The sequence below is a fragment of the Monomorium pharaonis genome, chromosome 1 (assembly GCF_013373865.1).
Source record: "Monomorium pharaonis isolate MP-MQ-018 chromosome 1, ASM1337386v2, whole genome shotgun sequence".
NCBI lineage: Eukaryota > Metazoa > Arthropoda > Insecta > Hymenoptera > Formicidae > Monomorium > Monomorium pharaonis.
The window spans coordinates 24,488,493-24,516,310 of record NC_050467.1 but is presented as its reverse complement, the minus strand read 5'-3'; the positions used below and the strand labels follow the sequence as shown (position 1 = coordinate 24,516,310).

At 35.7% G+C, this 27,818-nt stretch overlaps 1 protein-coding gene across 3 annotated transcripts; it reads left to right on the top strand.

The window, feature by feature from the left end:
- The first annotated feature begins 1,320 nt into the window (after window positions 1-1,320).
- On the top strand, window positions 1,321-26,889 carry LOC105829536 (large neutral amino acids transporter small subunit 1). 3 transcript variants are annotated; one of them, XM_012668473.3, is made up of 12 exons: window positions 1,327-2,123; window positions 10,130-10,377; window positions 10,733-10,979; window positions 16,409-16,534; window positions 17,785-17,923; window positions 18,075-18,198; window positions 18,534-18,734; window positions 19,326-19,400; window positions 19,686-19,845; window positions 20,324-20,416; window positions 20,802-20,860; window positions 21,944-26,889. In XM_012668473.3, the coding sequence occupies exons 2-12, from the start codon at window positions 10,135-10,137 to the stop codon at window positions 21,944-21,946; spliced, it is 1,470 nt and encodes a 489-aa protein (XP_012523927.1). In that variant the 5' UTR covers window positions 1,327-2,123; window positions 10,130-10,134; the 3' UTR covers window positions 21,947-26,889. The 3 variants fall into 3 exon arrangements, with proteins under 3 accessions (XP_012523925.1, XP_012523927.1, XP_012523926.1); XM_012668471.3 differs by having other exon boundaries at window positions 1,321-2,123; window positions 20,802-26,889; XM_012668472.3 differs by lacking the exon at window positions 20,802-20,860 and having other exon boundaries at window positions 1,351-2,123.
- Window positions 26,890-27,818: the final 929 nt, after the last annotated feature.

The following is a 27,818-nucleotide window of genomic DNA, read 5'->3' as shown; positions in this document are numbered from 1 at the left end:
GTGACATTCAACACCGACACGTGTTGCAACAAAAATGACGCGGCTACAGATTTGATTCGATCAAGTAAAGTTTTAACGAGCGCGCTAGGGAAAGAGGGGAGGAATCAAGAGGGTAAGCCTTTCCGAGAAGAAGGCACGTATCGGTCCGTAATAATGTCAAACTGTTCGATCTTTCTTTCGAGCGACATCTTTCCCGGTCTCATTACCAAATTGTGTCGGCGCAGCAAACGAACAATGCAAAATAACGAATCAACGGCTCTTGGCTAATAATGACTGTTTTTTGTGATTCAAATCTGCGAATAAAAACGATTTTATAAAAACAATTAAAAAATGATAGAAACAGATGTATGTGTGTGTGTGTGTGTAAGAATATAAAAAAAACGTTAATTATTTATTTATAAAAACACAAAAACTAAAATTTAAGTAATACCTAATCCATCAAATATATACACTGAAAAAAAATGTTAATTTGACTAAATTTTTCAACTCGATTAAATTTCTTTAGTTTAAGTATTTATTAATTTAACTTAAATACATAAAATATTTGAATTCTAAATCAAATCTTTATATATTTGACTAAAGTACATAAATATTTGAATTAAACAAATTTAATTGAGTTGAAAAATTTAGTCAAATTAACAACTTATTTTTCTCAGTGTAATTCTATTGGATTCTATCTTTTAAGTAGAGTTATATCCTCCGGAGGAAACGAGGTAAGGAAATCGAACGAGTTGCAAAATCGAACGACTATTGGAGGCGAAGCGACTATAAAATTAAAGAGAATATCGACTCTTCTTTTGTCGACTGTTACGTATTGTAAATCGCGTTAACGTAATTTATTGATATTTGAACTGTCTTAAAATGTGTGCGACATAAACTGTGAATAAGTGTAAACGCGATGACGCTTTGCGCGGAACAGATTATATTTATCGAAAAGTAATATTTTCCCTACTTATTTCTTTTTTTATCAAAACGGCCTCAATTTTGCTTTTGATAAAACAAATGTCCGCGTAGATAAATTAAATTATCGCAGATTTCGACTATAAATTTCGGAAGAATTTTATTTTATTTTTAAATTTTCAACAACCAAGTTAAATCGAATTGCATGTCAATTCTATCAAATATATATACACTATAAAATTGTATTGTAAAAATTGTTACGATGAGTAGTAAGCGAAAAACCAAGGAATGAATTGTGAAAATTGATTATTTTTTTAAATCAAAGACAAAAAATCTGTAAATTACAAATTGAATTTGCAGTGCTACTTTCTTATCAAATTTATACTACAGATAAATACTACAAAATGCAATTTTACACAAGAATCAAAAGCAAACAAAGAATTAAATAACTTTTAAAACGATGGGAGAATTGTGTTCAATCTTTATACAGATATTTTAATGATAATAGAACGAACTACGAAACTTTTATATTTTTTTTTTGATAAAAAGCTTTTGATACACGTGGATCCTTAAGGACCGGCGGTGACTCGCTGCTCCAATTCATTTCCTTTTAATTATCGTAATGGAGCGTCTTCTAATTTTCCGTTCCATCCCGCATGATTAATCCCGGCCACCTACGCTCGTTTGTTTCCCATATTTACCCTTAAAGTCGCGAAGAAAGGCGCGCCAGCGGCGACGGCGGCGGCCGATAGGCCGCTCGATACGCCCTGTCCGGGGGTAGCACGGTGGCGCGGTTTTCCCTTTGCGCTCATGTATATACGCGCGCGCGCGTACGCTCGACGAATATGTATGTATACGCGCGGAGCTGTGGCTCGGAGTCGACGTAGAGCGCATTCAGAGCCCGACCAGCGCGCCGTGCACACTCCGTCGTCGAGCTCTCGCGTTCGCTGGCGAAGGTAGCGGCGCGCGAACACGACGTAAGTAACAAAGACGATATCCGGGAGAGTGCGCGTATTCGAGTTTGATCGAGGATCCGAGATAGACCGAGTAAGAGAGGGGAAAAACCGACGTTGGATTCCGGAGGTGAAATTCACGCCATGGCCGGCGTCTGAGATCGATTGCCCCTCGAGTGCGAGAGAGTTTTCCCCGTTCTACCCCCGTTCTACGGTGCGTCCTCTGGTCGACGAGCTTGCAGCGTCGAGGAAACCGTCCCTGACAAACAGGTGAGAGAACGTCGCGTCGCGGCGCATGGTTCGGCTCCCGCGCTCTCCTTCTCCCGCGATATGTTGAATGAAAAGTTCCGCGGAATTCCTCGGCGATCCTGGGAAACGCCAAACGGGGGGTTGAGGTACGGAGGTGAAATCGCGAAAACGCGGCGCGGTGGTGCGGTGTGCCTTGCACCCCCGACAACGGTCTCGGGCTACGAGCGGAATGGCCGCCCCCGCAGAACCTAGGGCACTTCCGTCTGTCGTGTTCGAACGTGATGGCGTACGGCGTGGGTGAATCCCCCTCGTCGTCGGGTCACGCGATTTTCCCCTTGCAATTTCCCGTAGGCGTATAGCGCGAAGCACGAAAGCGAACTGTAATTGCAACGCCGGTTTTATTGTTAAATCGCTCGTCGTCCGCTAAGCCGGCTCGCTCCGGCTTGAGCGCGTCGCGAACAGTCGTTTCAATTAAACTGCCGCTTAATTCGGCAGTCTTAAACGAAATTACCCGGAAATCGTGTGATTTTTACAACGACGAGACTGTTTTTCTTGAAATCTCTCTCGCAGATGGATGATGACTGTCTGGAGAATGTTGCTTAAAAATTACACAAAGAAATGAAATACAAAATTAAAAATTATTACTAATACCTAAGAATATATTTTGTTGTTTAGAAATGTGAACGATGATGTAATTATTCTAATTTAACGATGACGCAATAGCATCGAAATTTGACGTGGATTCGACACGTTTTCGGAAACGACATTTCGGAGAATCGCGAATAATTTTAATGGACTTTTTACAAGCCGATTCGATAACACACGTGCTGCTGAGTGCATAATATCTTGACATCGATCGTGTCTTATAAATAGTGAACTCGTAGATATCTTGTAATAACAATTCCTAACAACACTGAATATTATAGCTTTCGTTACAATTACTTTTTTATTATATTTTACAAATCGGCAAGTTTTAGTTTTGATTTATATTATAAATAACGAAATGCAACAAAGATCTCGGAATGCGAAAGTTAAAAATAATTGCTTTTCAGAAAAATACTCGAAGGAATACGCGAAATTTTTCTCATTATTTTATGCGGCAAGAGATGCGCACTTTGAAACCATCGAGAAACTCTTTTTTTTTCTATCTGACGAGAACACGAACCACTTTTTCGCGAATATGCATTTTCGTCGCGAGGAATTCCTCGCTTAACACACTCTCGCCTCCTTAACACTCTTCAGCTCTTTCCGCGCGTGCAAATATCAACCTGTGACGTCACTAGATTTATTATCGACATCGCAGGAACACGGTAGGAAGGCGAATATAACGAGCGTTTCTATACATCTGGTCGATTCGGCCGACATGTCATTATCTCTGCGGCATTAGGGGCTAAAACTAGGTTCAGAAAATCGCGGTCGGCGACCCACGTGGTCTATTGATTTTCTCGTCGTCCGACGTCTCGCTCACTCTCTCTTTCTCTCTCTCTCTCTTTCTTTCTCTCCTCGTTGCCGTTGACGCCGTTGCGAACTGACGGCCCTTTCGTCGTCGGTTAACGTTATCGCGCGGATACGGGCGCTCTCGAAAGAGGAGCACGCGACTCGAGGGCACTCGAGTGTCGGAGAGCCCGCGCACTCTTTTGCTTCGCGAGTCGGAAGCTCGTATAATATCAGCTTATTAGATCGCGCGAGCAGGACCTGTGCGATTCACTCGCGCCTCGTACTGGTAATTTTCTCGGTAGACGGAAACGACCCACGCCTGCAACAATGCCGCAAGCTTCCGCTTGACACAATCTTCCTCGAACATCATCCGGAAACTGTTCCTCCTTCTTTACATTAGTTAACGACGTTCGTCAATGACGTTTAATAACTGCGGCTTGGGCAAATATTGGCACTTACGTAATATCTCGCGACGGAATTGTAAAGCGAAATGATGGAAATTTCATTTTCACGCAGCGAATATCAATATTTAATGAAATATCAAAGGTCGCAATTTAGAACATTGAGACGTCTGTCGTGCTGATGACTCTACGAGTTACGAATGCGTAATATTGCGCAATTTTAATCATGCTAAATGTTCTCCTGATAGTCACCCTTTTTATCACATCGGCAATTATAGAAGTAAACTCTGCATCGCGAGAAAACAGCAATTTATGTCACTACCAGCATGAAAACGCCATTTACGTAGCTTCTCTGAATAATAACAGATTTCCAGAAGTAATCTGAAAATATTTCAACATGATTATAAATCGGTTTAAATAGAAATTTTATGTATACGTAGTGAGTTTTAAAAAATAAAAATTTACTCCAATTCGAATTCTTTTTATATTTCTAAATACTCACTATTTTTGTTTCATTTTGACTAAAAAATCCTGTTAAGATTATTATATAATATTTGGGAAACAGAAGAAACACTCTGGGAAATTAATTTGTGATGATTAACTTAAATGTTAGAACACCGATTCTGCTGTTCATGTATAGTTAGGCTATCCTAAGCATTTTACATGAAGCCGAGATGTGAATTAATGGGAAACGAGGCGATTCGTCATTCTCATGTCGCAAAAGACATATTATCATTCTTGACGGAAGGTAATCGATGGTACCGGTGTCTTTACCTTCGCCTCAGGTGCGTTTAAGCACAGTTTGCCTCAGGCCGACACGCGGCAGCAGGCACGGAGGTTTAGGATCAATAAAAACACATGATGCAACATTCGGTTAGACTTTCATGGGTACCATAGACTCGTCGCGAACTTAGTCAGCACTAAAAGTGCAACCGCGACACTTTCATCATACTAAAACATCGTATTAAAAAAAATCCAACACTTATATACAGATATAAAATTGAACCGTATAAATAGATATTATCCTCAATCTATTTTATAATCTTTTAATCAATCTGACAAAATCTTCCTTACATTTTATAATTTTTTAATCTTTTAAAATTAATACTTTACTGATAGCTTTATTGGATAAATGTCCCGAATCAAAAGTTAAACAAAAAAATAAAAGGAAAAGAGGTACGTAATAAAGCTGCGCGCGAAAATACATTAGATTGACGAAACTTATGTAGAGGCGACTGTTTCGTTTGTCTGGTCCGAAGTGGCGAACATTAGGAACCGGTATCGAAGTAGGGGTCCTAGATAATGCCTGCTAAGGCCTGGACAAAGCCTTTTCGAACGTTCTTTCACGAATGCACACACACACGCGCGCGCGTGCAACTGTACTCATACGCACGAAAAATGGAACAAGAAACGCTGGTAGGTAGTATATGCGTACACAGGATTTCGTACGTGTGTGATTTCTCAGGCAGCTGAAGCAGTACGAGTGCCGGACTAACGCATTACGTGCTTTCGATCGAGGGGATTCTGCACCGTGTTAAACTCACGGGGCACAACGGTAGAATCTTAATGCAAAATCACAACGGTGAATATTCGTGAGCATCCAGCTCTCGGAAACTCGCGTAAGTTTGGTAGTCTTGGCAAAAATTATTCGCATCGGGATATAAACGCGCGATTTTATTATGCAGGAACGTTCTAATTATGCAGCGAAACGTTATTTTTAGAACACAATTTTGAAAAATCGGACAAGCATTATTTTCTCTTATAACGCGGCAATTTTCCGTCGTGATGCATTTTCTATTTTTAACACCCTCACGGTTACTTCCTGCTTTCTGCGGAGACTTTTCTCGCTTGAGAAAAATGTAGCGTGCGGAATGTGTTCCAGGATTGGTTTGGATTACAACACGCGAGACGACGCGATACTCGACGCGAGAGATATATCGCATGGCGAGCGAGATGATACGTCATCGTTGATACAAATAAAAACGCCACGGGCACGTGGCGATTCGAAGATGTGAACAAACCAACAACTGTTCCATATGATATGATGGCCAAAAGGACGTTAACTTTAGGGCTCACGTAGAGAGGCTCGAGTTGGCAAAGTTTCGAGCACAGCCGAGTATTTCTCGTTGAAATAGCCGCGTGCGTTATTTTACAAACTAGCTCATTAATAATACACAGAGATTCTTCAAGAGCCAAGCTCTTTACAATCTCCATAAATAAATTACTGACCCTTCACCTACTCTCTCATATATTATTTCACAGAATTTTTTATCAACTCTCTGATGTAATACTTTTATCAGAAAAAATTTTTCTTTTATATTTTTGTTAATATTTTTAAATTTTTGTAAATCAAATGAACGAATTGCGAGGCAAAATAACATTATTATCTAATGGTACGAAAGATTGAAAAAATTGTGTCAAACAATTTATAAAAACATTCTTGCAAAAATAATCTTTTGACGAGGGCAGGCAATCCCTTGTCAGCAAGTTCCGACATACTCCAACGAGCACGACGTATAGCGCGGATTTATTCTATTGGATATTCATGGGAAAAGAAACCTCGCAATTGTTCGCACGTCTTCGTTGTTTTTACTCGCATCGATAATTTAGCCTCGCGCCGTAACATTAATTCCACCTTTCATCGTATCTACATTACAAGCAACAGCTCGACGCTCCAATCAGGATAATTTTTTGGATGCCAAACTGAAAAAAAGATTCGTTTAAGCAATTAGGAATTTTATTGATTCAGCAGATATATCTATAGCCGTAATATACGGACAACCAGTTTTCTATATTACAGTAACAAAGTTTTAATAAAATCAGCAATTATAAATAATTTTTTATGTTATAACACTTTAACAAATTTGTTAATAGAGCAAGATAACTTTTTGCAAAAATTAATCGAATGTATGAATTAAAATGTTAACGAAACATACTCGTAAGTAATGAAAAGAACTTGTTGCATTAGTAATTTTTATTGTAACAAAGAATTTCTTCAATTCGCATATTGATAATTGCTTTGAGATATAACTACTTTGTTGAACTATCAGGTCTCCTTAGTCACAACTGTTGAATTCACGGAATAAGTTGTAGCCTTGTTACGATAAATTAATCTATTTCTTCTTCTGTGACAAAATCTTTGTAAACAAAACTGAAATACAGAAGCAACAAGCCAACAATCTTATCAAGTGAATTTTATCACGTCCTAAATATCACAGGACATTAGACTTTCCTAATAATTAAAAAAAGAAACATTCAACATGACGTTCAATCAAATTGCTCATCTGGGAAATTCCTAGTTCATAGTCAATTGAAAATTGAGCGATCGGCAATATCAATCTGGAACCAGTCAGACGAGAGATGACATTAACAGACGGGGCGCGACAGGGGCTCGTCGGTCGATCGGCGAATCAGACGATCGTTAAAATAGATAATATTGTGTTGTTTTGATATTTTATACTAATGAGCGCGATTAATGAGCGCACGAGCAGGAGTGCTGCACCAAAGAACAGGTTTTTGCCAGGTTGTTTGTCGGGCGATGGTGAAGGTGTGCATCAATGACGCAGAATTCTAATTAATTTCGCGGTTACGTTGCACATTACCATTGCGCTCTCCAAAAACTCACATTTTTCTCTTAGTCTCACAGCCGCGACGTAACAATCGACTTCGATCACACGAGGCGAAGTCACGCGAAGCACGTTAATAAATGATAGAGCTAAAAAAGAAAGCGCGATAGCGGAAGCCAATTTCTTTTCTCCTAGTGCATTCGATAGATACGCGGAAAGAAGTAAGTAAAAATGAAATCGAGCAGAAAACCGAAATGTATACCAACATAAACAGTAATAACGAATGTTGTCTCTGCGTTCCGCGGTAATATTTGTAATTCGCTGTGGCCAATCGGGAAGGGGAGCGAAAGGAGATCGTCCATAGGGTCTTCTGATTATACACAACAAACATTTCTTAGATCCTCTCATGACATTGTCTCGTATAATATATACGTGTCGCGGTTGTACTCTCATAAAGCTTCCCTGTATGTTTTTCTGTTGCGTCAAACTGTGCTTCTTAAAAGTTAAGAGCCGTTTAACTCGCGGTCTTTTATCTCGTGTGAGTGTTACGAGTATTACACAAGTGAGCCTCGCTGCGGCAACATTAACATAACAGTAAAAATTATATTGTATTAATAATAACAGCTAGAAATATACTATGTGTGCGCGTTAGAAAACATACGCGACAGTTAGTATTATTGTACAGAAACTTCAAGAACATTGTTTCAAGTGCTGACTCTTCTTTCGAGATTGCATGCCGTCTTATTCTTTCGAATTCCGATATTCTTTTTTTTTTTCATTAGTATCGACATTCAAAGGATCGAAATGTATAATCAATGGTTATTTCATTCCGATATTAGGAATGACAGGATATTAAGAATTTTTCGCAGGGCGAACCTGTTGCCCGCTGTGTGCCATGAGAGTCGCGAGTTTTCGAAGAAAAGTAAAAGCGACTTTCCGACCACGCAGAATCCTGCGCCCGTATTCCCACGTACATAGGGAGATCCTTCTCTCCGAGATAAATCGACGCTGTTCATTACGAGAGATCCCGCTCTCAGCCGTCCTGTTTCGCGCGATTGTCAGATGCATTATTCAGGACGAGAAGTCCTTCGGAAGGATGGCGCGCCGGCCATGAAGCACGGGATCGCGGTTTATACACCGTTCCCATCTTGCTACTTAAAACCGATGAGAGGAAAGAACGGGAACGCGAAGGTGGACTCCCCGCGTTTTATTTTGACATTTTATGGCACAGATAACGTTCCCCCGGTTATCTTCATTCCGGGGGTAATGCAAATAATCTTACAAAATAAGTCGCCGGTCTACAAATATCTGATAATATCACGACGAGATGTACCAAAAAAAGAACGTTCTGTACCAAGATGAAATTCTTTCCTCTCTCATGACAGACTCCGAGACACGTAATAAATAAATCTTCAGGAAGTAAAGAAACAACACGCTGAAAAAAAAAGGATTCCACGATGATTTACGTGAGTCTCGCGTGACGGGATACGATCGCCTCCGTACAATCATCGATTTATTATTCCAGTAGCTCGCGGATAATCAGGGTAGAGGGATTGTCAACTGGTTACGTAAGATATTACACTACGTTGCACGTATACCCAAACAAATTGCGACACTTTTATCCGCACGATCTCTCTAAGGCGGGACCGTCGAATGAAAAATATATCAAGCGGATACACCGCCGTGGGATTCTGCCGAGCGGAATAAACGCACACTGTTAAGTTCATAATGTTGAATTTGTATCCTTTTTTGACTTATTTTTTCTCTGTTCCTCTCTACGCAACATGTTAATCTAATTAAAACAATGATGCTAAACAATTTAGCGCAAGTATTATTTAATTTAATTTGAATGAAATTTAGTTTGCTATTTACTATATAAGTGCATACATTAATGTAAACATTGCTTACTTTGAAACTGAACAGTTCGACCAGAGAAATGGAATTAAATGTAATGTAATTGCTTCTTTAATCATACTTGTTGTGTTAAAATAATCAATTTCAACACGTGTGGAAGTTAATTAAAAATAACAAAGTGTTATTTAACTCATGATTTAATTTAAATTCAATTTTTTTAATATTTAACAGTGCATAATAAAACATAAATTATCGTAAAACTCTATAAAACTTCGATTTTCTCGGTTATTTTACCGCAAAACCAAAGAAAGTTGGGATGCAAGTCGATGTATTGATGTACATAAAAGCACGTACACTGGCGGTCATTTTACCGTGGCGGCTATTTAAAATAAGAAATGCGCTTTTTTTACGTGCATTATTTTGTTAATATTATCACCACAAATAATTTACTCTAATTACGCGACGTTGCAACATCAAAAAGTACTCGTATTGTTGTACCGTTTGAAATCTCATGGTGAGAATCTACGGGTTCGCCGTAAATTCATCTATTTCACATAAAATACACTAGTTTATAAAAAGCAAATATTAGTAAAATAAAAATAATCATCAAAAACGGTTTACACAAATGTTATCTAATATTTGATGTAATCGCGTTAAATAAGTGTTCTGTAAAATTAAATATGTAAATGTTTCTTTTTTAAGAAGTTAATGTTAAGTGAATGTTGAGTGAAAATTAAGATTTCAAAGTATAATTTATTGGGTGTTTCAGAAAAAATGTCAAAATCGGGGAGCATCAAGGATGGCGAGAAGGGGCCCTATGACCCAGTCCCTACCGCCGAAAAACCTAACGAGGAGATTAAGCTGGAAGCAAAAATGTCACTTCTCAACGGCGTTACCGTCATCGTCGGTTCCATTATCGGATCCGGCATTTTCGTCAGTCCGACGGGCGTCCTCAAATATACCGGAAGCGTGAACGCGAGTCTTCTAGTTTGGATGACTTCCGGAATTTATTCCATGGTATATGCATAATCTAACCCTTTTGTTAAGCCAGAAAACAATTTCTTCATTTTATCGTTCTGTCTAGTTTTGTTTAAGACGATGTAAAATATACAGAAATACTGCAGTTTATGTATGAGTTCTAATTAATGGATTCTACTAAGAGTTGCATAATTTCAAGGAAATATTATAAAAACATTTAGAAAAGTTATTAGAGAGATTGTTATACGTAACTTTCCACTTTTTTTCTCTAAATTTTTAAAAATTAAAGAGAGCGTAAAAGAATTTTTCTGTAATTTCATTAATACAGATCGATAAACACGTTTCAATGTAGGTAGTGACGTGTGTATATCAAATAAATTCTCTGTGTCGACAGATAGGGGCTTACTGTTACGCCGAGCTCGGCTGCATGATCAAGAAATCAGGTGCGGATTACGCGTACATCATGGAGACCTTCGGGCCCTTCTTGGCGTTCATCAGGCTATGGGTCGAGTGCATGATAGTGCGACCTTGCAGTCAGGCTATCGTGGCCTTAACTTTTAGCGTCTACGTTCTCAAACCGCTCTTCCCGGACTGCACGCCGCCCGATGAGTCCGTGAGGATACTCGCCGTCTGCTGCATATGTAAGTAGATGACGAAAAATCGTATCTCGAGAACTCCGCGACGCGACAGCGAATTCGCCATCAGTCACGATGTATCGGCGGTGTAAAATAAAGTGAGAGAAAACTGTTCGTTTCTCCCGGGAGAAATTTAATAAGAATTTCAACAAATTTGAATATTTGTTATTTAATATAGGATTGATGATCTTTCTTTTCTACGGCAGCTGAAATATATTGTTCACTGGCGTACGGATGGAGTTCTGTATTCGTAGAATTTTTTCTGCGATATTAATTTATTCAACGTGATGTTCAGCAATTAGTATAACACGATTGAATTAGCGGATTTTGCGATCTGCACGCGAAGGTATTCAAGCTTATCCGCGACGATACTTGTTGCACGCAATTGCGATCAAAGCGGATGCGATTTCTACGCGACGAATGACCACAGCACAGTCCCGTGGTACCGTGGATTCAACTTTAGAATCGCGCCCATCAGTTATAGCAACGATTTCAAACGGGCCGACGCGACCGACTGGCCCGCAGAAAATTCGTCATTCTTTCCCACAGCAATCGTGCCCTTGACTGCTTAGAGTGTCATCCCTTGACTTGCCTGACTTTGATTCCCGTCTATGGGTCCTCCGCTCCTCCTCTCTCTCTCTCGACCACTTCGCTGCTCATCTTTCAACTTGTTCTCAGAGCTCTTTGTATTACGTTTCGTCCCGAAGGATTGGTCGGACACCGAGATATATCGTGATTTATCACACGTCAGACCCAACATCAACAAAATAAATTAATTTATTTCTAATTCATCTTTGTGATTTATTTTTCGCCCCTTTATTTTTTTTTATTTTGCGTGCGCGTAGATGTTTTCTTCGATGTTCTAGTCTGCCTTCTCTTTCTTGATTTCAATTGTCGGCTTGATTGCAAAATTTAATCGCAATCTTGCAGCAAATCTTCAGCAAATCTTATCCGGAAGTAAATGATTTTTATTCTATCTTTTTCTTGTCAATTCGTTGATTGCAAATTGTGATCGTAAAGTAAATTAGTCGCGCGATATCTTTCTTCAATTTTTAATATTTTTTAAATTTTATATAGATCATTAAAAAATCTTTTTTTATTAACAAAGTAAGAAAAACGTTTTAGTTTATTTACTGTCTTTTTTTTGTAATTTTACATTATTTGCAAGATATAATCTTTAATATATCATAGCTATTATGAAATTATAAAGGAATATTGAATGCAAAATATTTTTTAATAATAGATTGCAAAGTCTTTGCACCTTTCTCTTAATTTTGCTAAAGTCATTTAAATGAATGTCGCGACAAATACAAATGAGGAAATCCTCATTGCGAGAAAAGAAAAAGTTTGTTTAGTAAGGAAAAATGATTTACCAAAAATTCTTTCCCTCGAAGCGGTTATTTATCGGACCGTATGTATTACTCGAGAATTCTCAATAAAATCCCTCGCGCGTTTCTCGAGAAAGCTACGTACAAACATACGTACATGGAATTCCCTGAGCAGTAAGATCGACAATATTCCAACAGCCTTGAGTTTTCCTGTATTTCGCCCTTGACGTTTTGTTCCCTCATTTTCCAGAAAGGATTCTACTATTATTTTCTGGCAAACAAGGTAGAGACTTGCGGCTATATACACCCTTAGTTGTCGAGTAAATTACTAACAAGAATTCAAAAAAGAACCAACCGTCGACAACAATCCTCTAAAGTATAATATAGCTATAAAAAGAAAAGAATAGGAGAGCAAAATTAAATTAGACTAAAAACAAGAGATAAAAAACTTGAAAGAAAGATCTTTCAGATTTTTATGCAAAAATGTGTGAGATAAGATTCTATAGAACACATATGTGGAGTCATCTCGTGTTAATCTATTATTTAAAACGTTTGTTTGATATAAATCTTTTTGTTGGCATGAATATGAAAAGTGGGATGTTCTTCGCAAGACAGAATGAAAAATGGCCTTCAAATTAATATCTCCCCTTCTTTCAAGCGGGGTGATAGTGTAGCAAACTAAATCATAATTCACATTTTTTATATCGATGCGCGCGATAACAATGACATCCTGATGCAAATGGAGACACTCCCTCTTTGCCTCTCACCGCGAGGAAATCACGAGCGATTATGCATACCGTTTATTTTTTTTTTTTTTTCAATTTCCACGAGCAATCGCGGGAGAGACTCAGGCGTGAAATCTCTGCACGATCGAATGCCGATTAATGACAAAAAAGGAACGTTTGTTCATGGCCGCTAATTGGAATAAGCATCCAACAAATCGCGTCACGGAACGGGGCGTATTCGCACAGAAATTCGAGGACGCACGCAATTTTCCGCATTGTAACGTTCATTTTTTCCGCGCTTTTGTGTGTGAACTTTCGATAAGATGCGCGCTAATCAAGCATCGTTTCATAAAAATATTTGACGGAAATTATATTTGATTATTGAATTAATATATTAATAAAATTCAAGCTCTATAATAAATTATTAAATATTGTTGTATCGCATAAATCTTGATAACGAGATACGAAGAATAATGTGCACAGGATACACGATGCGAAACAAAAAAACAATTTTTAATCAATTCTTTCTGTGGGCGAGGATACGACCGCGAACGAGCGTATCGTGTTCCTTGCGGTCATTTGACTGCGCGTTTCTTGTGCTTCGATGTCACCCCTGCGGATCACGTTACAAATACGCAGACGTAATTGTATTTTAGTAATTTTCTCTGAGATTTGACGAAGCATTTTTAATTGTAAACATTTACGCGCAAGCCAACAGAATTCGTAAATATTTGTGAATGCTGTGACATTATTAAATTATTATTTGGAAATATAAAACATATCATCAAATATGTAAAAAATGCCTACATAAAGATATAGAAACATTTACATACAAAAATAAGAAAATTATATCATTTTTATTAATTATTAGTTATTTACTACAACGTAACAGAATAAGACTTAAACAAAATAAGATTATTATTAAAATCAGTTTATCAAGTAAAAGAGAAGATAGTATTATGATCCCCCATTAATATACTAACGATATATTTTACTGGACCACAAAAACTTATCTTTAGTTGGCACGATTCGAAAAACAGTTTCGAGCAATTGGAAGCCTAACTGAATGAACACTTCTCTCGTTATTTTCTCAAAAGATAAATTGTATTTATTCTAAATTTCATGTAAAATTGTTCAGGAAAAATGTTGCAAGTTGCAAAGCGTCAAACTGGTATCGGACATGTTGTCCGTATGTTTGAAGAAAATAAGATTCCGCGATATAAAGTTCCATTTATTTCTTCCGATAATTCACTCGACAAACCATACGTTGTCCTATAAAGGAAAATGAAGCGTAAACGCATTCAACGAACGACAAGAATGTCATTTGCGAATAAATGAGCACATGCCGCGTTTTTCCATATTTATGACGAGTTTCTTATCGGGTATCTCTCAAAGATTATACACTGGCGCAAAAAAAATTAGACAAAAATTTTGATCAAATTTTTAGGCAATTTTCAAAGTGATGCAACTTTGTGAAAAATTATTCAAATTACATGAATTTTTTTTTAATTAAAGGGCAAAGACTCTACAAAAAATTTGCAACTCGTTATTTCTTATTTAATTCTAATATTTCATTAAATCACAAATTAAACATTTTTAATAAAATTTTTAAGAAAAATTATACTAGGTTACCATTAATTAATTAATTATTAATACAAGAGGTATTTAATTAATTAGTAGAAAGATGATATGATAAATGAGGAATATGCATCGTTAATAAACGGCTCATTAATTAAGCTGGCTATCAGAGTTTTTATGGAAATCTGAAAGGGATTTAGTCGTGTGGGAGATTCTGTCATTCACATGCATTTTACATACATATAATCACACACACATATGCATTTGGTTCCGTTTTTCTCATATGAAACGGCAATCCATTTACATTTCACGTTAGCCAGTGATAGAGATCAATGACCAGAGCGAGCGTGGCCGCGTCTTCTCGCTTCATTCGCGTCAAGCGCAGCGATCAGGCAGATTCATTAATCATTATTCCTAATTACAACTGACATTAGCCGATGGGTTGCAGATTAACAACAGCAACGCATTCCGTTGCAAAACATTCAATAATTTAGCCTTAACTCTTTCTATGACAAAATAATAAAATTTCTATTTTTAATTAGTACAGATTTAAGAAATTAGATTGAAGTCTCAACAGAACGTTTGATATGGATTTAAATATAATGCGCGTTAACCGGTTCGTTAATCGTGGCGACACATAGACGGCCAGTGGAAAGGAGACGATCGACGCAGACCGAATGGAAACGTCGATGCGAGACCGCTCGCAAGTCAAAAGCCTGATGGCAATCACGCTTCATTGTGAACAAATGTAATTTAATAACGTGACAACTGGCCACCGCAACAGCTTAATTCGCTGGTGGGGTATAACGGGACGAAAAGGATAGCGAAGGAAGGAAGGAAAGAAACGAGTAGACGAAGGGAGAAAGAAGAGGAAACTCATAGAAGATGCGTGAAGGGGAAAGGGCGAAGGGGAAGAGCGGAGTCTCGCGATATTTCTAAGCGATGTTGCATCAGTCAATCGGGAATTTCTTCCTCTTTTTGTTCTACATGAATCCGCCAAGGACGCAATTTGTCAAGCAACGAACGTCGGAACGACGAAAGCGAAATCTTCTCGTCAAACTCGGCGACAAAGGAACAAAATCATTTATTGACGAATTAGTATTAGTACTATTGCTTGTGCAAATCTCGAGCATTAATGAGAAATTGTTTCTTTAACTGTATTGAAAGACATTGAAAGTAATTGATATGTGTAGTACGAATTTTTACTCTAAATTCTACTTTGGGTAATATAAAAAACAAATTTTTAATTACAGAATTTAAAATATAAAAGTGGAATAAAATTAGAATATTAGGAAAATTGTAATCAAAATTATAATTTTTATAATTATCGTTAAAGCAAAGCAGACCTACATAATTTTTCTTTCCGTAAAAATTAAGTAACGACGAGAAACATGATTATAAAAACGACGATAAAATTATTATGAAAATTATAACACTTTTCGACTCACGTCAATAAATACCGTGAATTAACGGTTCCTCATTATCATAAAGTTATGGCGAAAGGTCGTGTAAGTATTTCAAAGTGAACGACACGCGTGGAGCCGAGTGGCACGCGCGACCACTCTGATTCTTAATTAGGTTAATTTAGTGTTGCTCGGATCCATATATCACACCTGCTGTCGACGGCGTATTCAGCGTTGAAAACTAAGTATTTGATTATTCCGTAAATTAGTGACAATCCCCGGAAATGTCTTTTCAATCTTGTTCCTATAAAGAACAAGGAACGATATGTATACATAATATCTTTGAATACGTCCTGATTGCACGATAATTACCTCGACATTATTCGCGTTGATTGTTTCAGGTATTCTCGCTTTCATAAATTGCTGGGACGTCAAATGGGCGACGAGAGTGCAGGACATCTTCACGTATGCGAAACTAGTCGCGCTTTTCGTAATAATCTTCACCGGAGCGTATCAGCTATTTACCGGTAAGTTTGTCTAAACTAAAGTTTAAACAGAAATGAAGTCATACAGAAATTCTGAAAAATTATATGAAAAATTCTCTGAAAAATTTTCATCAGAAAATTTGAAGAGACAGCTGCGTAATATATTTCTCAGAAAATGCTATATAAGCAATGTTATGACTCTCTATGACAAGATGATAAAATGCTGCGAAACAGAATGCTGATATCGCGAAATATTCTCACGAAGTCAGGAAATCAAAAATTTGCTATTTATAATAATAACTCCGAAGTAGTACGCGGGATAAATTAATAATACAAAGCGGATAGGCTTGCTAGATCGTATTACGAGGTGAAAGGTCAACGGCATCGCACGATCGCGTGCAGTTGCAGCGATTTGCAACGATCTCCCGAGTGAGGCTAATCGGTGCCACGTGATCGCCTTCTCCGTTTTTCATGAACTTTTCTCATTCCCCAATGCGAGCAATTTCATGGAACGTCGAAATCTTCGTGTACTTTCAGCAAGTCAAAAGAATCGATCTTACATCAGACGGACTTTCTCTTCCCATATGAATTGTCACTCGATAGTGCCAACATTTTTTCAACACTCCGATCGTATCTCCCGTTCCTTTCGTTCTTGCCAGTGTCGGCAGATAAGATCACGAGAGGCACAAAAAATTACCTGAACAGACACGAGTTGTTCTATCGTGGAAAGAATTTCTATAAGATTTCTATAAAAATGTGGAAAAATTTCGGTTGGAAATAAATTTCGGTTTCCCTAAATTTCGATTGGACATTTTTTAAACATCACATGCTTGCCGGACGAGACAATTTATCCAATCAAAAAGGTGCGCAGGCGATGTGGCATAGTCAGTGTGCGTGCAAGGAATCGCTTAAATTGGTCTATTCAGAGAACCAAATGGTTCCTTGACCGTGATATGCGACAATCATCTCGATTCTGACGAAACTTTTCTTCGATCTTATACGAAACTTTATACTCGCTGTTCAAAGCCTCCTTTCGAAAGAACAAATTAAAAAAGGAGATTGTAATAAAAATACGGAATGTCAATGAATCGAAATGTCAGTTAGAAAACTTGTTAATAAGAAATATGTAAATGATATTATTTTGTAATTATATCTACGCTTTACGTAATGCAAATGTCTAAACGAGATGTTAAAGGTCGGTCGCTGCTAAAATTATGTTAATTAAAAATTAATTAGTCTTATTCAATAATTTTTCCACGTCGATGATGCCTTTAATGTTTCATTTTTTCCAGGACACACCCAGTATTTCACGTTCGACAACACCAACACGGAAGTCACGTCTATAGCCCTCAGTTTTTATTCAGGCCTGTTCGCTTACAACGGCTGGAACTACTTGAACTTCATAATTGAAGAACTGAAGGATCCCATTAGGTAAGAACCAAGCCCGTCGCGCAATAAATTAAACGTGATTCAAAGGAAGTTCATAATTGAACGTTAATACGGCGACAATAGTCGCAGCAAAGTTCGCTTACTTCCTGCACTCCCGTATAACCGTGTATGTATTTTATATGTATTTATTTAGGAATCTACCGAGGGCCATCGCCATTTCATGCACTCTCGTTACGGTCGTCTACGTCTTTACGAACATGGCCTTTTACACGACTCTCAGCCCTGTCGAAGTGCTTGGTAGCGAAGCAGTGGCGGTGGTAAATAACAACAAATATAATTTTGATGTGAAAAGTACAAAAATAAAACTAAATTTTATCTCAATTAAATGATAAACATTTTTCATAATTATTTTCGTCCAAACCATATGAAAGTTTCTATTTATTTTAATATAATATTTGAGCAATATTTATTTATTACTTGTATTAGAATCATTTTTATTTTCTTTATATTAACCGTACAATTTATGTATGAACTAGTAATTTTCTAAAGTGATTACTTTTCACTGTTTAAAGCTTCTAAATTGCCTTCATTGCTCGCGGACGTATAATTATTTTGTTAGCTGAAGCTCCTAAACTGTCTTTATTGTCTGCAGACGTACGCAAACAGATTGTTCGGCGTTATGGCATGGACGATACCGGTTTTCGTGGCTTTATCTACTTTCGGCGCGGTTAACGGCATTTTGCTCACATCCTCGCGACTTTTCTACGCTGGTGCCTGCGAGGGTCAGATGCCGGAGCTACTGACGATGATCCAAATTAACAGGCTGACACCTGCGCCCGCTGTAATTTGCATGGTAAATCGCCCTTCTTTCCAATTCATAAGCGTAGTTCTCAATTAAAATATAAATCGGTTGAAGATTACGATATTGATCAGCGACGTATTGATACATCATGTAAAATTTATCTAGGATCAATAGATAATAATCCTCTTCTAACACTGACATAAAATCACGCAAATTTGGTTAATAAATAATTTTTTTAAGAATTAATTATTTTTTAATGTAGAATTTATTTGTGTTAAAATTATATAAGTTTAAACAAATTAATTGATTATTGATTATATTGTCTTAATAAATTCTTGTTAATATACTTTTAATAGATACATGACTTTTCTTCGACGATTAATTTCCGATTCAATTTTTTCATTATACCTTTATGCCGCGCGAGATTACAAACTATACGCGTAAATTTTCACGTACAAGCCAACACTTCCCGCCTGTTGACCAATGTGATTGCTGCCGGAGTCGGCAAACACGAGAGCACAATCTAACGGACAGATTGTTTTTCACCGCTAAACTTGTTGCGGCGGTCAAATTTACTCTGTCAAAATTAAAGGTACCGTCTGTCAAAAGCACGTAATTGAAAATACAATCTCTTTTTTCCAGGCCCTTCTGTCCATGCTGTACCTGTGTTCTTCCAACATTTTCCGTCTTATCAATTATGTCGGCTTCGCTACTTGGGTAAGCTACGGATTTTTGCTGTGCTTTCTCTTTTAATGGAAATAAGTGTCGCGTAGTAATTTCACATTGCTTAAAGAGATAGTCTCGTTATCATGGCCATGACTTCAAATTTTTCTCTTCCGCAAAGCGGCCGACCGACTTTCTCCCTGCGACTTTGTTATGCGAACGATACTTCGCGATGAAGGTCGCGTAACTACATAATTATTTCTCAGAAACTTACCCGCGGAGTATTAACTCGTCTGGAGGAGTAATAATTTTCCAATTGACCGAAGCTTTAATTTGTAGCTCAGCATAGGCGTCTCCGTGCTGTGTCTTCCGTGGCTCAGGTGGAGCCAGCCGAATTTGTCGAGGCCGATCAAGGTGAATCTCATCTTTCCAATCTTTTATATTCTGGCCACCCTCTTCGTTACGATTGTCCCGATGTATGCGAGTCCTGTTGAAACTGGTAAGCATTCGTTAGCAACAATTTACGATTTTATTGCGTACAATGAGAACAAGATACTGTTAACACCTGTAAAAATATAATACCGGACAGTATTAAATTAGTCACTAATTATTACTTATTTTGAGTATTAAAAGTACTAACAACAGTGCTTTTAATACTTAAAATAAATATTAATTACTGGCCAATTTAATATTGCCCAATATTACAGTTTTATAAAGAAAAAATTTATATGTAAAATGTAGATTTATATTTCGCTGAAATAAATCTTTATTCTAAATAAATACGGCGAAATAAAGTTCTATTCCTAGCAAATAAATTAATAAAAAGTGAAATATACATGATAAAAATGTATATTTTATCATCACCATTAAAATTTATTCTAATTAATAAATTTCAAAAAGAATGTTACAAGTAGCGTTTGCTTCTTCGAGTTTTTTTCTCAGAGAATGTATCTCACGAAAGCAAAATTCTGTCTTAGGATACGGCTGTCTGATGATACTCTCCTCCATACCTGTCTACCTCATATTCATTGCATGGAAGAACAAGCCGAAATTCTTCCAAAAAGCAGTCGGTAAGTCTAATGAACGCAATATGATACATCATCACAATATTATACATTTAAATTAATTTCAAATATTGATATATCATTTGTTTGAACTGACATTCGCAGAAAATTTTCAGTCTTTTAATCCGTTTCAGTTTTTAAACCGATTTATATAAATTTCAAGTAACTTTTGCTTTATTTTGTGAAAATTAAGACTATACTATTGTCAAAAACAAAAATGAAAAATAGAGGAAGAATATCGCAACGCTTTACTTTAGTTAAAATCCCCGAGTGATTTAATAAGATACGCGCCATTTCCGACGGTTTTAATACAAGGAATTATCTTTACGGTCGCAAACGACCTTTCGTTTCTTTTATTTCATTTTTCTGTATAACCGATTTATTCCCACAGGCGCCGTCACCCAAAATTTGCAGAAACTGATGGTAGTCGTGGGGCCGCAAAAGGCAAAGGTTCAGAACACACAGTAACAATTTTACTCTTGTCATATCACGCATGCTTAGCATTCATTAATTTTCTTTGCTATTTTTCATCTTATCTGATTGGAACGTTTTGCTAGGGGATTTTCTCACCTTTCAAGATTACTTTCGATTCATGCATGCATGCCAATGATATCTTTTCACACTTTTTCTTCACAATTTTCCTATTATTACATTTTATTGTGCATTGTGTATCTCAATTATTATAGATTCTTATAACAATTCTATTTTAATAACAAATCTAACTTTCATTGTGTTGTATATTACAATAATATTGTATTTTACAAACTTTTCTGATATAAAAATTACTCTCAAAGAGATTATATAGAATAAAAACTTTATAAATCTCAAAATACCTATTTCAGTATTTGTATATATGATAAATTTTAGAAAAAGATTTTTAACATTTCTGAAATATTCCAATAAATGTTCGTATAAAAAGTGTAAGAAATTTTTTTTTTAATTATGAAATTGTAAATAACAGAAATTCTAAATAATTCTACAATTTACATAAAAACGCTGAAAAAAATTGTTATTGTGGTTAAGAATAATCATTAAACGTTTGCTTCATGCTAGTTCATATATCTTGCTTATCATTTTTTTAGTTTGAAAACCAACATGAGACTTTTATAATACGTATCACGACTTTATTTAAATTTCTATATAGCTTAATCTCCTAAAATTTTGATACATACCTTTTTTGAATTTTAACTTTACGTTGTTTTATCGCAAGTAATTAATGGAGTAATCGCCATCGCCTAAGTTGACTAGGGCATCGTCGAAATTTGATTTCGCACGTCATATACACCAGCACACTACAGATATACACTGAAACACCCAAACGTACCAGATTGATTCTCCCTCAGAGAGCCGTAATAATTCTCTAATAACTCAAACATCAGCAATTAACAGACGTGATTGATTGCGTTCTCTCTCTCTCTCTCTCTCTCTCTCTCTCTCTCTCTCTCTCTCTCTCTCTCTGCTAGAACCGCACTCGCATTCAATAATCTCACCGCGACCACCACATGTCTAACACCTCGCTCGGTCTTGTTGCAGTAAGCACTACGAGGCTATTGCAGAAGATAATGCTGGTAGTCGGCAAAGCGAAACCCGCTCAGGTGTAAACAGTGTAAGGACGAATCCCGGCTCGAGATCGAAATGACGAAGGCGAGACTTTTCCGGCGCCGGAAGTTACAGATGATTTTTGTCGATCTTCAAATTGCAGTCGATGATGACCGTCTCTTCCTTCTGTCGAGCAAAATGCAAATTGGAGCGGGATCAGTTGGCACATCGCTTCCATGGATCGACTGTATTATTCTCTCGACTCTTTCGGATTGAAGAAGGAGCGTCCTGAAACAAGAAGCAGCCATATTGTCAGGACGGTGAAAAGGAAGAAATTTGGGCTCGTCTTTTAGATTCGGATCTCGTTCTTGGCGAACTCCCGTCACGATCTGCTTGTCTAATTACAAAGCAAGGCTGTTGTCTCTCGTTCGATCTCACGGCGACGAGATATACGCGACGGCGCGCTTTTAAATTAATTCATTTCACTTAACAGTTAGCGTCGAACTTTTCAACAAAGATAATTTAAATATAATCGATATAGCTATATTGTATTATATTAGTGCTGTCAGTATGCAATGCCATTATTGCCTCTACGCAACAGATGACGTCCGAGTAATTGTAAATCTTTAATTGCTCGAATACAAGAGAGAATTATTATAAAGAAGATTATTACAAAATAAACTAAATGTTGGGTATTTCCAAATTATTGAGATTATCTGGATAAATAATTACTTGATACGATTGATGCGCATACTGATAGCGCTATTATTATGAGAAATTTTTTTAAATAACAGTTATATCATGCTTGTAATTCGGATATCGAGATATTATTTATCGCCGTCGCGGTGTGAATATGATTTCCATCATGATTAAGATTGATTTATTTGTTCAACGGACATTGAAAATAATGGTGCACGGTACATTATAAAAATTTTACTATGCAAATTTTAATTCTAAATATTTTAGTTTTAATTTCTAACATATATATATAATTTAAGAAATTTTAATTTTAGAATGATCTTAATGAAGAATTCATGTACGCGTGCAAACTGCATCAACCATGCAAACCTCCTTTCTCTAATTAAATTAATTACTGAATCCATAAGCGAGCACAGAGGAGAGCTCGATAAGTTATCGCGATTCTACTGTATACTATAAATCAAAATCGCGTCAAAGATATGTGTATACTTCTAAATAGCCTACAAGCAATACACGTATCGCATTCAAAGAGAAAAGCGGTTGTGACCGCGGATTTCATCACAATTACAGGCGAGTTGTTTAATTCATCGTTTGCAGCTTTTACAGAGAGCAAACTTGCGCATAAAGCAAGATTGATCGATTAATGAATTAAAAAACTCACTTCATATCTTTCTCCGTGCGATGAACTATATAGAACTGACGAAGGAGTTGAATTAAAAAATCCGACCGTGTGCCAAAAAGGTTGAGATAACGATTAAAGTGTCATTGTAATTAATTAAGTACTGTTTAAGCTGTTAGTCTTACGTAATTAGTCGTAGCGTTCGTTCGATAGACGATGTTTACTGTACGTGTATCGTTACCTGTTCCTCGTTATTTCAACGCTGTTTATAGTTTTGGCACTCGGACGCATTTGTAATTGAACTTTAACAAGAATCGTCCGTATACGCTAGTGAACATTGCATACATTGCAACATTACGATGCCGCTTCTTTTCGTTTTCATACACATCCGCGATCCGTTTTCGCTTTAGATTAAAACTAGGGATGCAAATATACGGAAACGATATCATGTCCGTATACACATTCTTCTGTTTGCGACGTTATTTTAATAAATCCATAAAAAATGTTTTATAGAAAGATAGCGTGACGCGTTAATGTTTTTTAATTACTTCGAAGGGTGCCGTAAACTCACTCTAACAGAACAAACTTTAAAAAATTACTAAAGAAGGAATAACGAAAAAACTGTGATTAAATGTAAATGCTAACATATATATTTTTATGGTTTCATTGATAACGTTATAATGCGAATATTCGCAAAATATAACTGTAGGGATTTTTGTAGTACTATTTTAAGAGAACTTTATAAAAAGTTGATTGAGTACCTCACGAAGAAAATGTTATAAATATTTTACGAGCGACTTCAAGCAACATCCGTTGCAAAATTATCTCCATGTCTTATTACAAGATATATAGAATATTTTGATATATCGTTAAAATATCTTGCATCCCTAATAGAAATCTATATATGCACGAATGTGCGAAGATTAACCCTTCGTTAACGAATTTTTAACGCACTACTCTTCACTGATTTTCACTGATAAATGTTTAAAGAATATATTGAAATTTTTTCAAATTTCTTAGAGTCTAAAACCCTTTAAAAAATAAAATAAACTTACGAGTTTAATGCAGAGTTAATGACTAGTTAATCTGTCTAACAGTGAAAAACGGATGTAACAGATAGTTAAAGTTTTATTAAAATTTAATCGATCTTTGTTAGTTTTTATTGCAAATTTTTAACATACACGAGTGTTAATTTAACATAATGTGATTGTGTTATTTGAATATTTTGTTCTGTATTAAATTGATATTCAATATTTCTCGTAATGTTAAAATAACACAATCTTAATTATTGTTTTCATTCCTTGCGTTCAAAATAAGGAAACGAGGGGTTAAAAATTGCATTTGTTACACGCTGACACTCAGTTGTCAACGTTGCATAATATTTATATTTTACTGCCATTTAATGATAAAATGTGTGTATGTATGTGTATGTGTTTGTGCGATTCTGCAATGACAAAACAGGAATAGTAAAAAATAGCCCTTTGAAAACGTTCCATTTGCGTTTAATACGTGCTAAAGAAAAATAGTGACGTTTGCAGGCAATTTAGAAGATGGAAAGGTAAGCTTTACGAGTGAAAAACTGATAACTTTTAGAAAAGTTTGTAAGTTCATGGATATTTTCGAAAAATTTTAATAGTGAAACAAGATAAATGTAAAATTTACTACATTTATAATTTAACGATTTAATGTCATAATTATTTAATATAATATATATTCTTTTATTTCTTTAACAAATTATTATTTTCTTGTATCAATATTTTTATCTTCAGACATCGCATGAACTTATGGAAATACTATTATAATTGGCAAGATACATATATGGTTGTTAAATTTCTAAAATCTGCATTTCTGACATTAATTAACGGAAAGAAGAAAAAAGAGAAGTTTCGCCCGCTATTGATTGCAAAGAAATACGTAATGACAAAACTAAACGGTGTGTATGTCGTTGGATCTTTGGGCGCGTATGTGCCTCTCAAGATATTGTGATTATACTTAAGTCTCGATTTTTTTTAATACTACGAATACGAATAACAACGCTCGGAACAATAGATGAAATTTCGGTTTCGACTTTATTGTAGAACTGGACCTTTCCTTTTATTCTTAATTATTCCGGCGAAAAGTCTTTTATTCAATATAGTAGTTTTAGCGATATTATTGTATTTTGCACTCTTAGATCTTCGTTTCTCAAAATGGAAGGTAGTTCTCGGTCCAGGAAATGGCACCGTAGTACATATCCGTAGCAGAGTTGTTCTAGGACCAAAAAACATGTTTTTTACAGAGTATTCGTGAAACGAAATCTCGCCTAATTGAAGAATCATCCTAACTTCTTACAATGAGAAAAAAGTTGTTAACTTGAATAAATTTTTCAATCCGCTTACATTTCTTCAATTTAAGTATTTATACATTTAACTTAAATATATATAATGCTTGAACTTTAATTCAAACATTTGTATATTTAATCGATATACATCACCATACATAAAATGAAGAAATCTATTCAAGTTGAAAAATTTAAATTAACAACTTCTTTCAGTATACGTATAATTTTAGTTATCGTAGTGTATATTGAAGAGGCAGCTTGGCGATTCCTCCTTCCTAAAAATTAGATAGTTAAATTAAGATACGTAATTGTAACACTTTTTACTACAACAGTTTTTAGTGACGTAGCGTAAAATAGAGCTATTATCGTCGCGATCTTTCTCGGCATGCAAGACAATAACTTTCTTTTGTAAAATTGAAGATATAAACATGTCTTCATAATCGAATGGTGGATCGTCGACGCTGCTCTCTCTCGCCGCAAGTGATAATTTCACAGTTCTTCGTTTTAACTATATTTTTATAAAGCATATTTCGAGAATCATAAAAACTCATCAACATTCAGGATGCCTGCAGGTGCGGAATTTTAATATATTACTGTAATTATAATATATTACTAAATTTTATAATTATTTTTTAAATAAATGTCCATTTTCAATAAACGTCTTCAATTATGCTAAATATTAGAAATTCCGTGTCATTTGTTATATATTAAATGTCACATGTATATTTGATAAGGCTTTGAATTAATGTTTACAAATTAATTAAAATAAAAATATTTTGCGAAAAGTATACTCTAAATAAAACTTTAAATTATTAATATTATTGTTCATAAGATATTTTCATAAGATATCAATTTTGATAGAAAAATAATAATAATAATAAACAGATACCAGCAGGCATTCTGATTCGTGACAATAAGACATCAGTGGATTGATCGATGGTAAAATTAGGTGAGAAAGAGTGCAAAAGAGAGAAAACAGCGAGGAAGAATTTATTATTAATATGTGAGTGTATCTTTTATATTAATTTTTATGTTGAAGCCTGTAAAATAAGTGCGCCGATTTTGAGAGATTGACTTATCGATTAACGAATTTAATGTATCATTATCTCGCATTACAGATTAACAATCATGCGAATTGTAGCTTAGGATCTGAGCACGTAAAAAAAGTGGGACGGAAAAGAAAAAAGATATATATGTATAAAGAACAAAATGTAACAATATATTATATTGTGTAATTACCTGGATATTAATTATGTAATTCCCTCACTCATGAAATAAAATCGGCCTTGTCAAAGTTGCAGATATCGAAAGAGTTTGGTGATAATATTAGTTTTGATGAAAAAATTTCAATTAAATGTTTAGTTAATATATAGCCAAATAATGTATAATTCAATATTTAATAATTATATTAATAGTAATCAAACGATTACCAAATTGGTTATATATTAACCAAATATTTAAATAAAACCAAACATTTAATTTCTAAAGCTCAGTAACTATTCATCATCTAGACTTGATAATTACCAAACACTTTTTTCAGTAAAGGTTTCGTGACTTCTTGCGAATCATCCTCTAACTGCAAAAGGAAAATAGATGGCGAAGAGACATAAAAGTCTGATTATATACGTGTCTATATTTGCATGTGTATAAATATATAAGTTATAAATACAGTAGATATCCGCGTATTTATAACTTACACACGATATATATGTATATATATTTATATGTATAGTATTTATAGCTTTTTCCCCACAGCAGTCGTACAACGTATCGAAATTTGTAAAAAAAAAAGAAAACAGAAATATTTTTAATTTTTGACTCTCTGTGAAACAAAATGCTATTTTACATTTTCCTGTTCGGAACTTTTCTTCTTCGAGGATTGACTTGCGAATCGAGATATCATGTCGGCCTACTTAAAATTTACTGAAGATTCGTTAAAAGCGTTTCAAAGATGTTTCACAAAAGTGCGCACGTTGCTAAAATTGAATAGTACAAAAACAGTGAAATCTGTTGCGAAAATTCCACGTATGTAAAAACAAGTTGATACAAATATCTCGAATTACTAATTATCACCTGATATCAATTATCATTCGCCCGATAATTATTCTTCAGTATTCTCTTCCTTCGGCCGGTCAAATCCGAAAAATGTAAACGTACCAATAATCTCGCATGATCATTAAATAATTAGCTTAATCAAACGTTTTAAATAAATAATTTAAAGCGCTTAATTG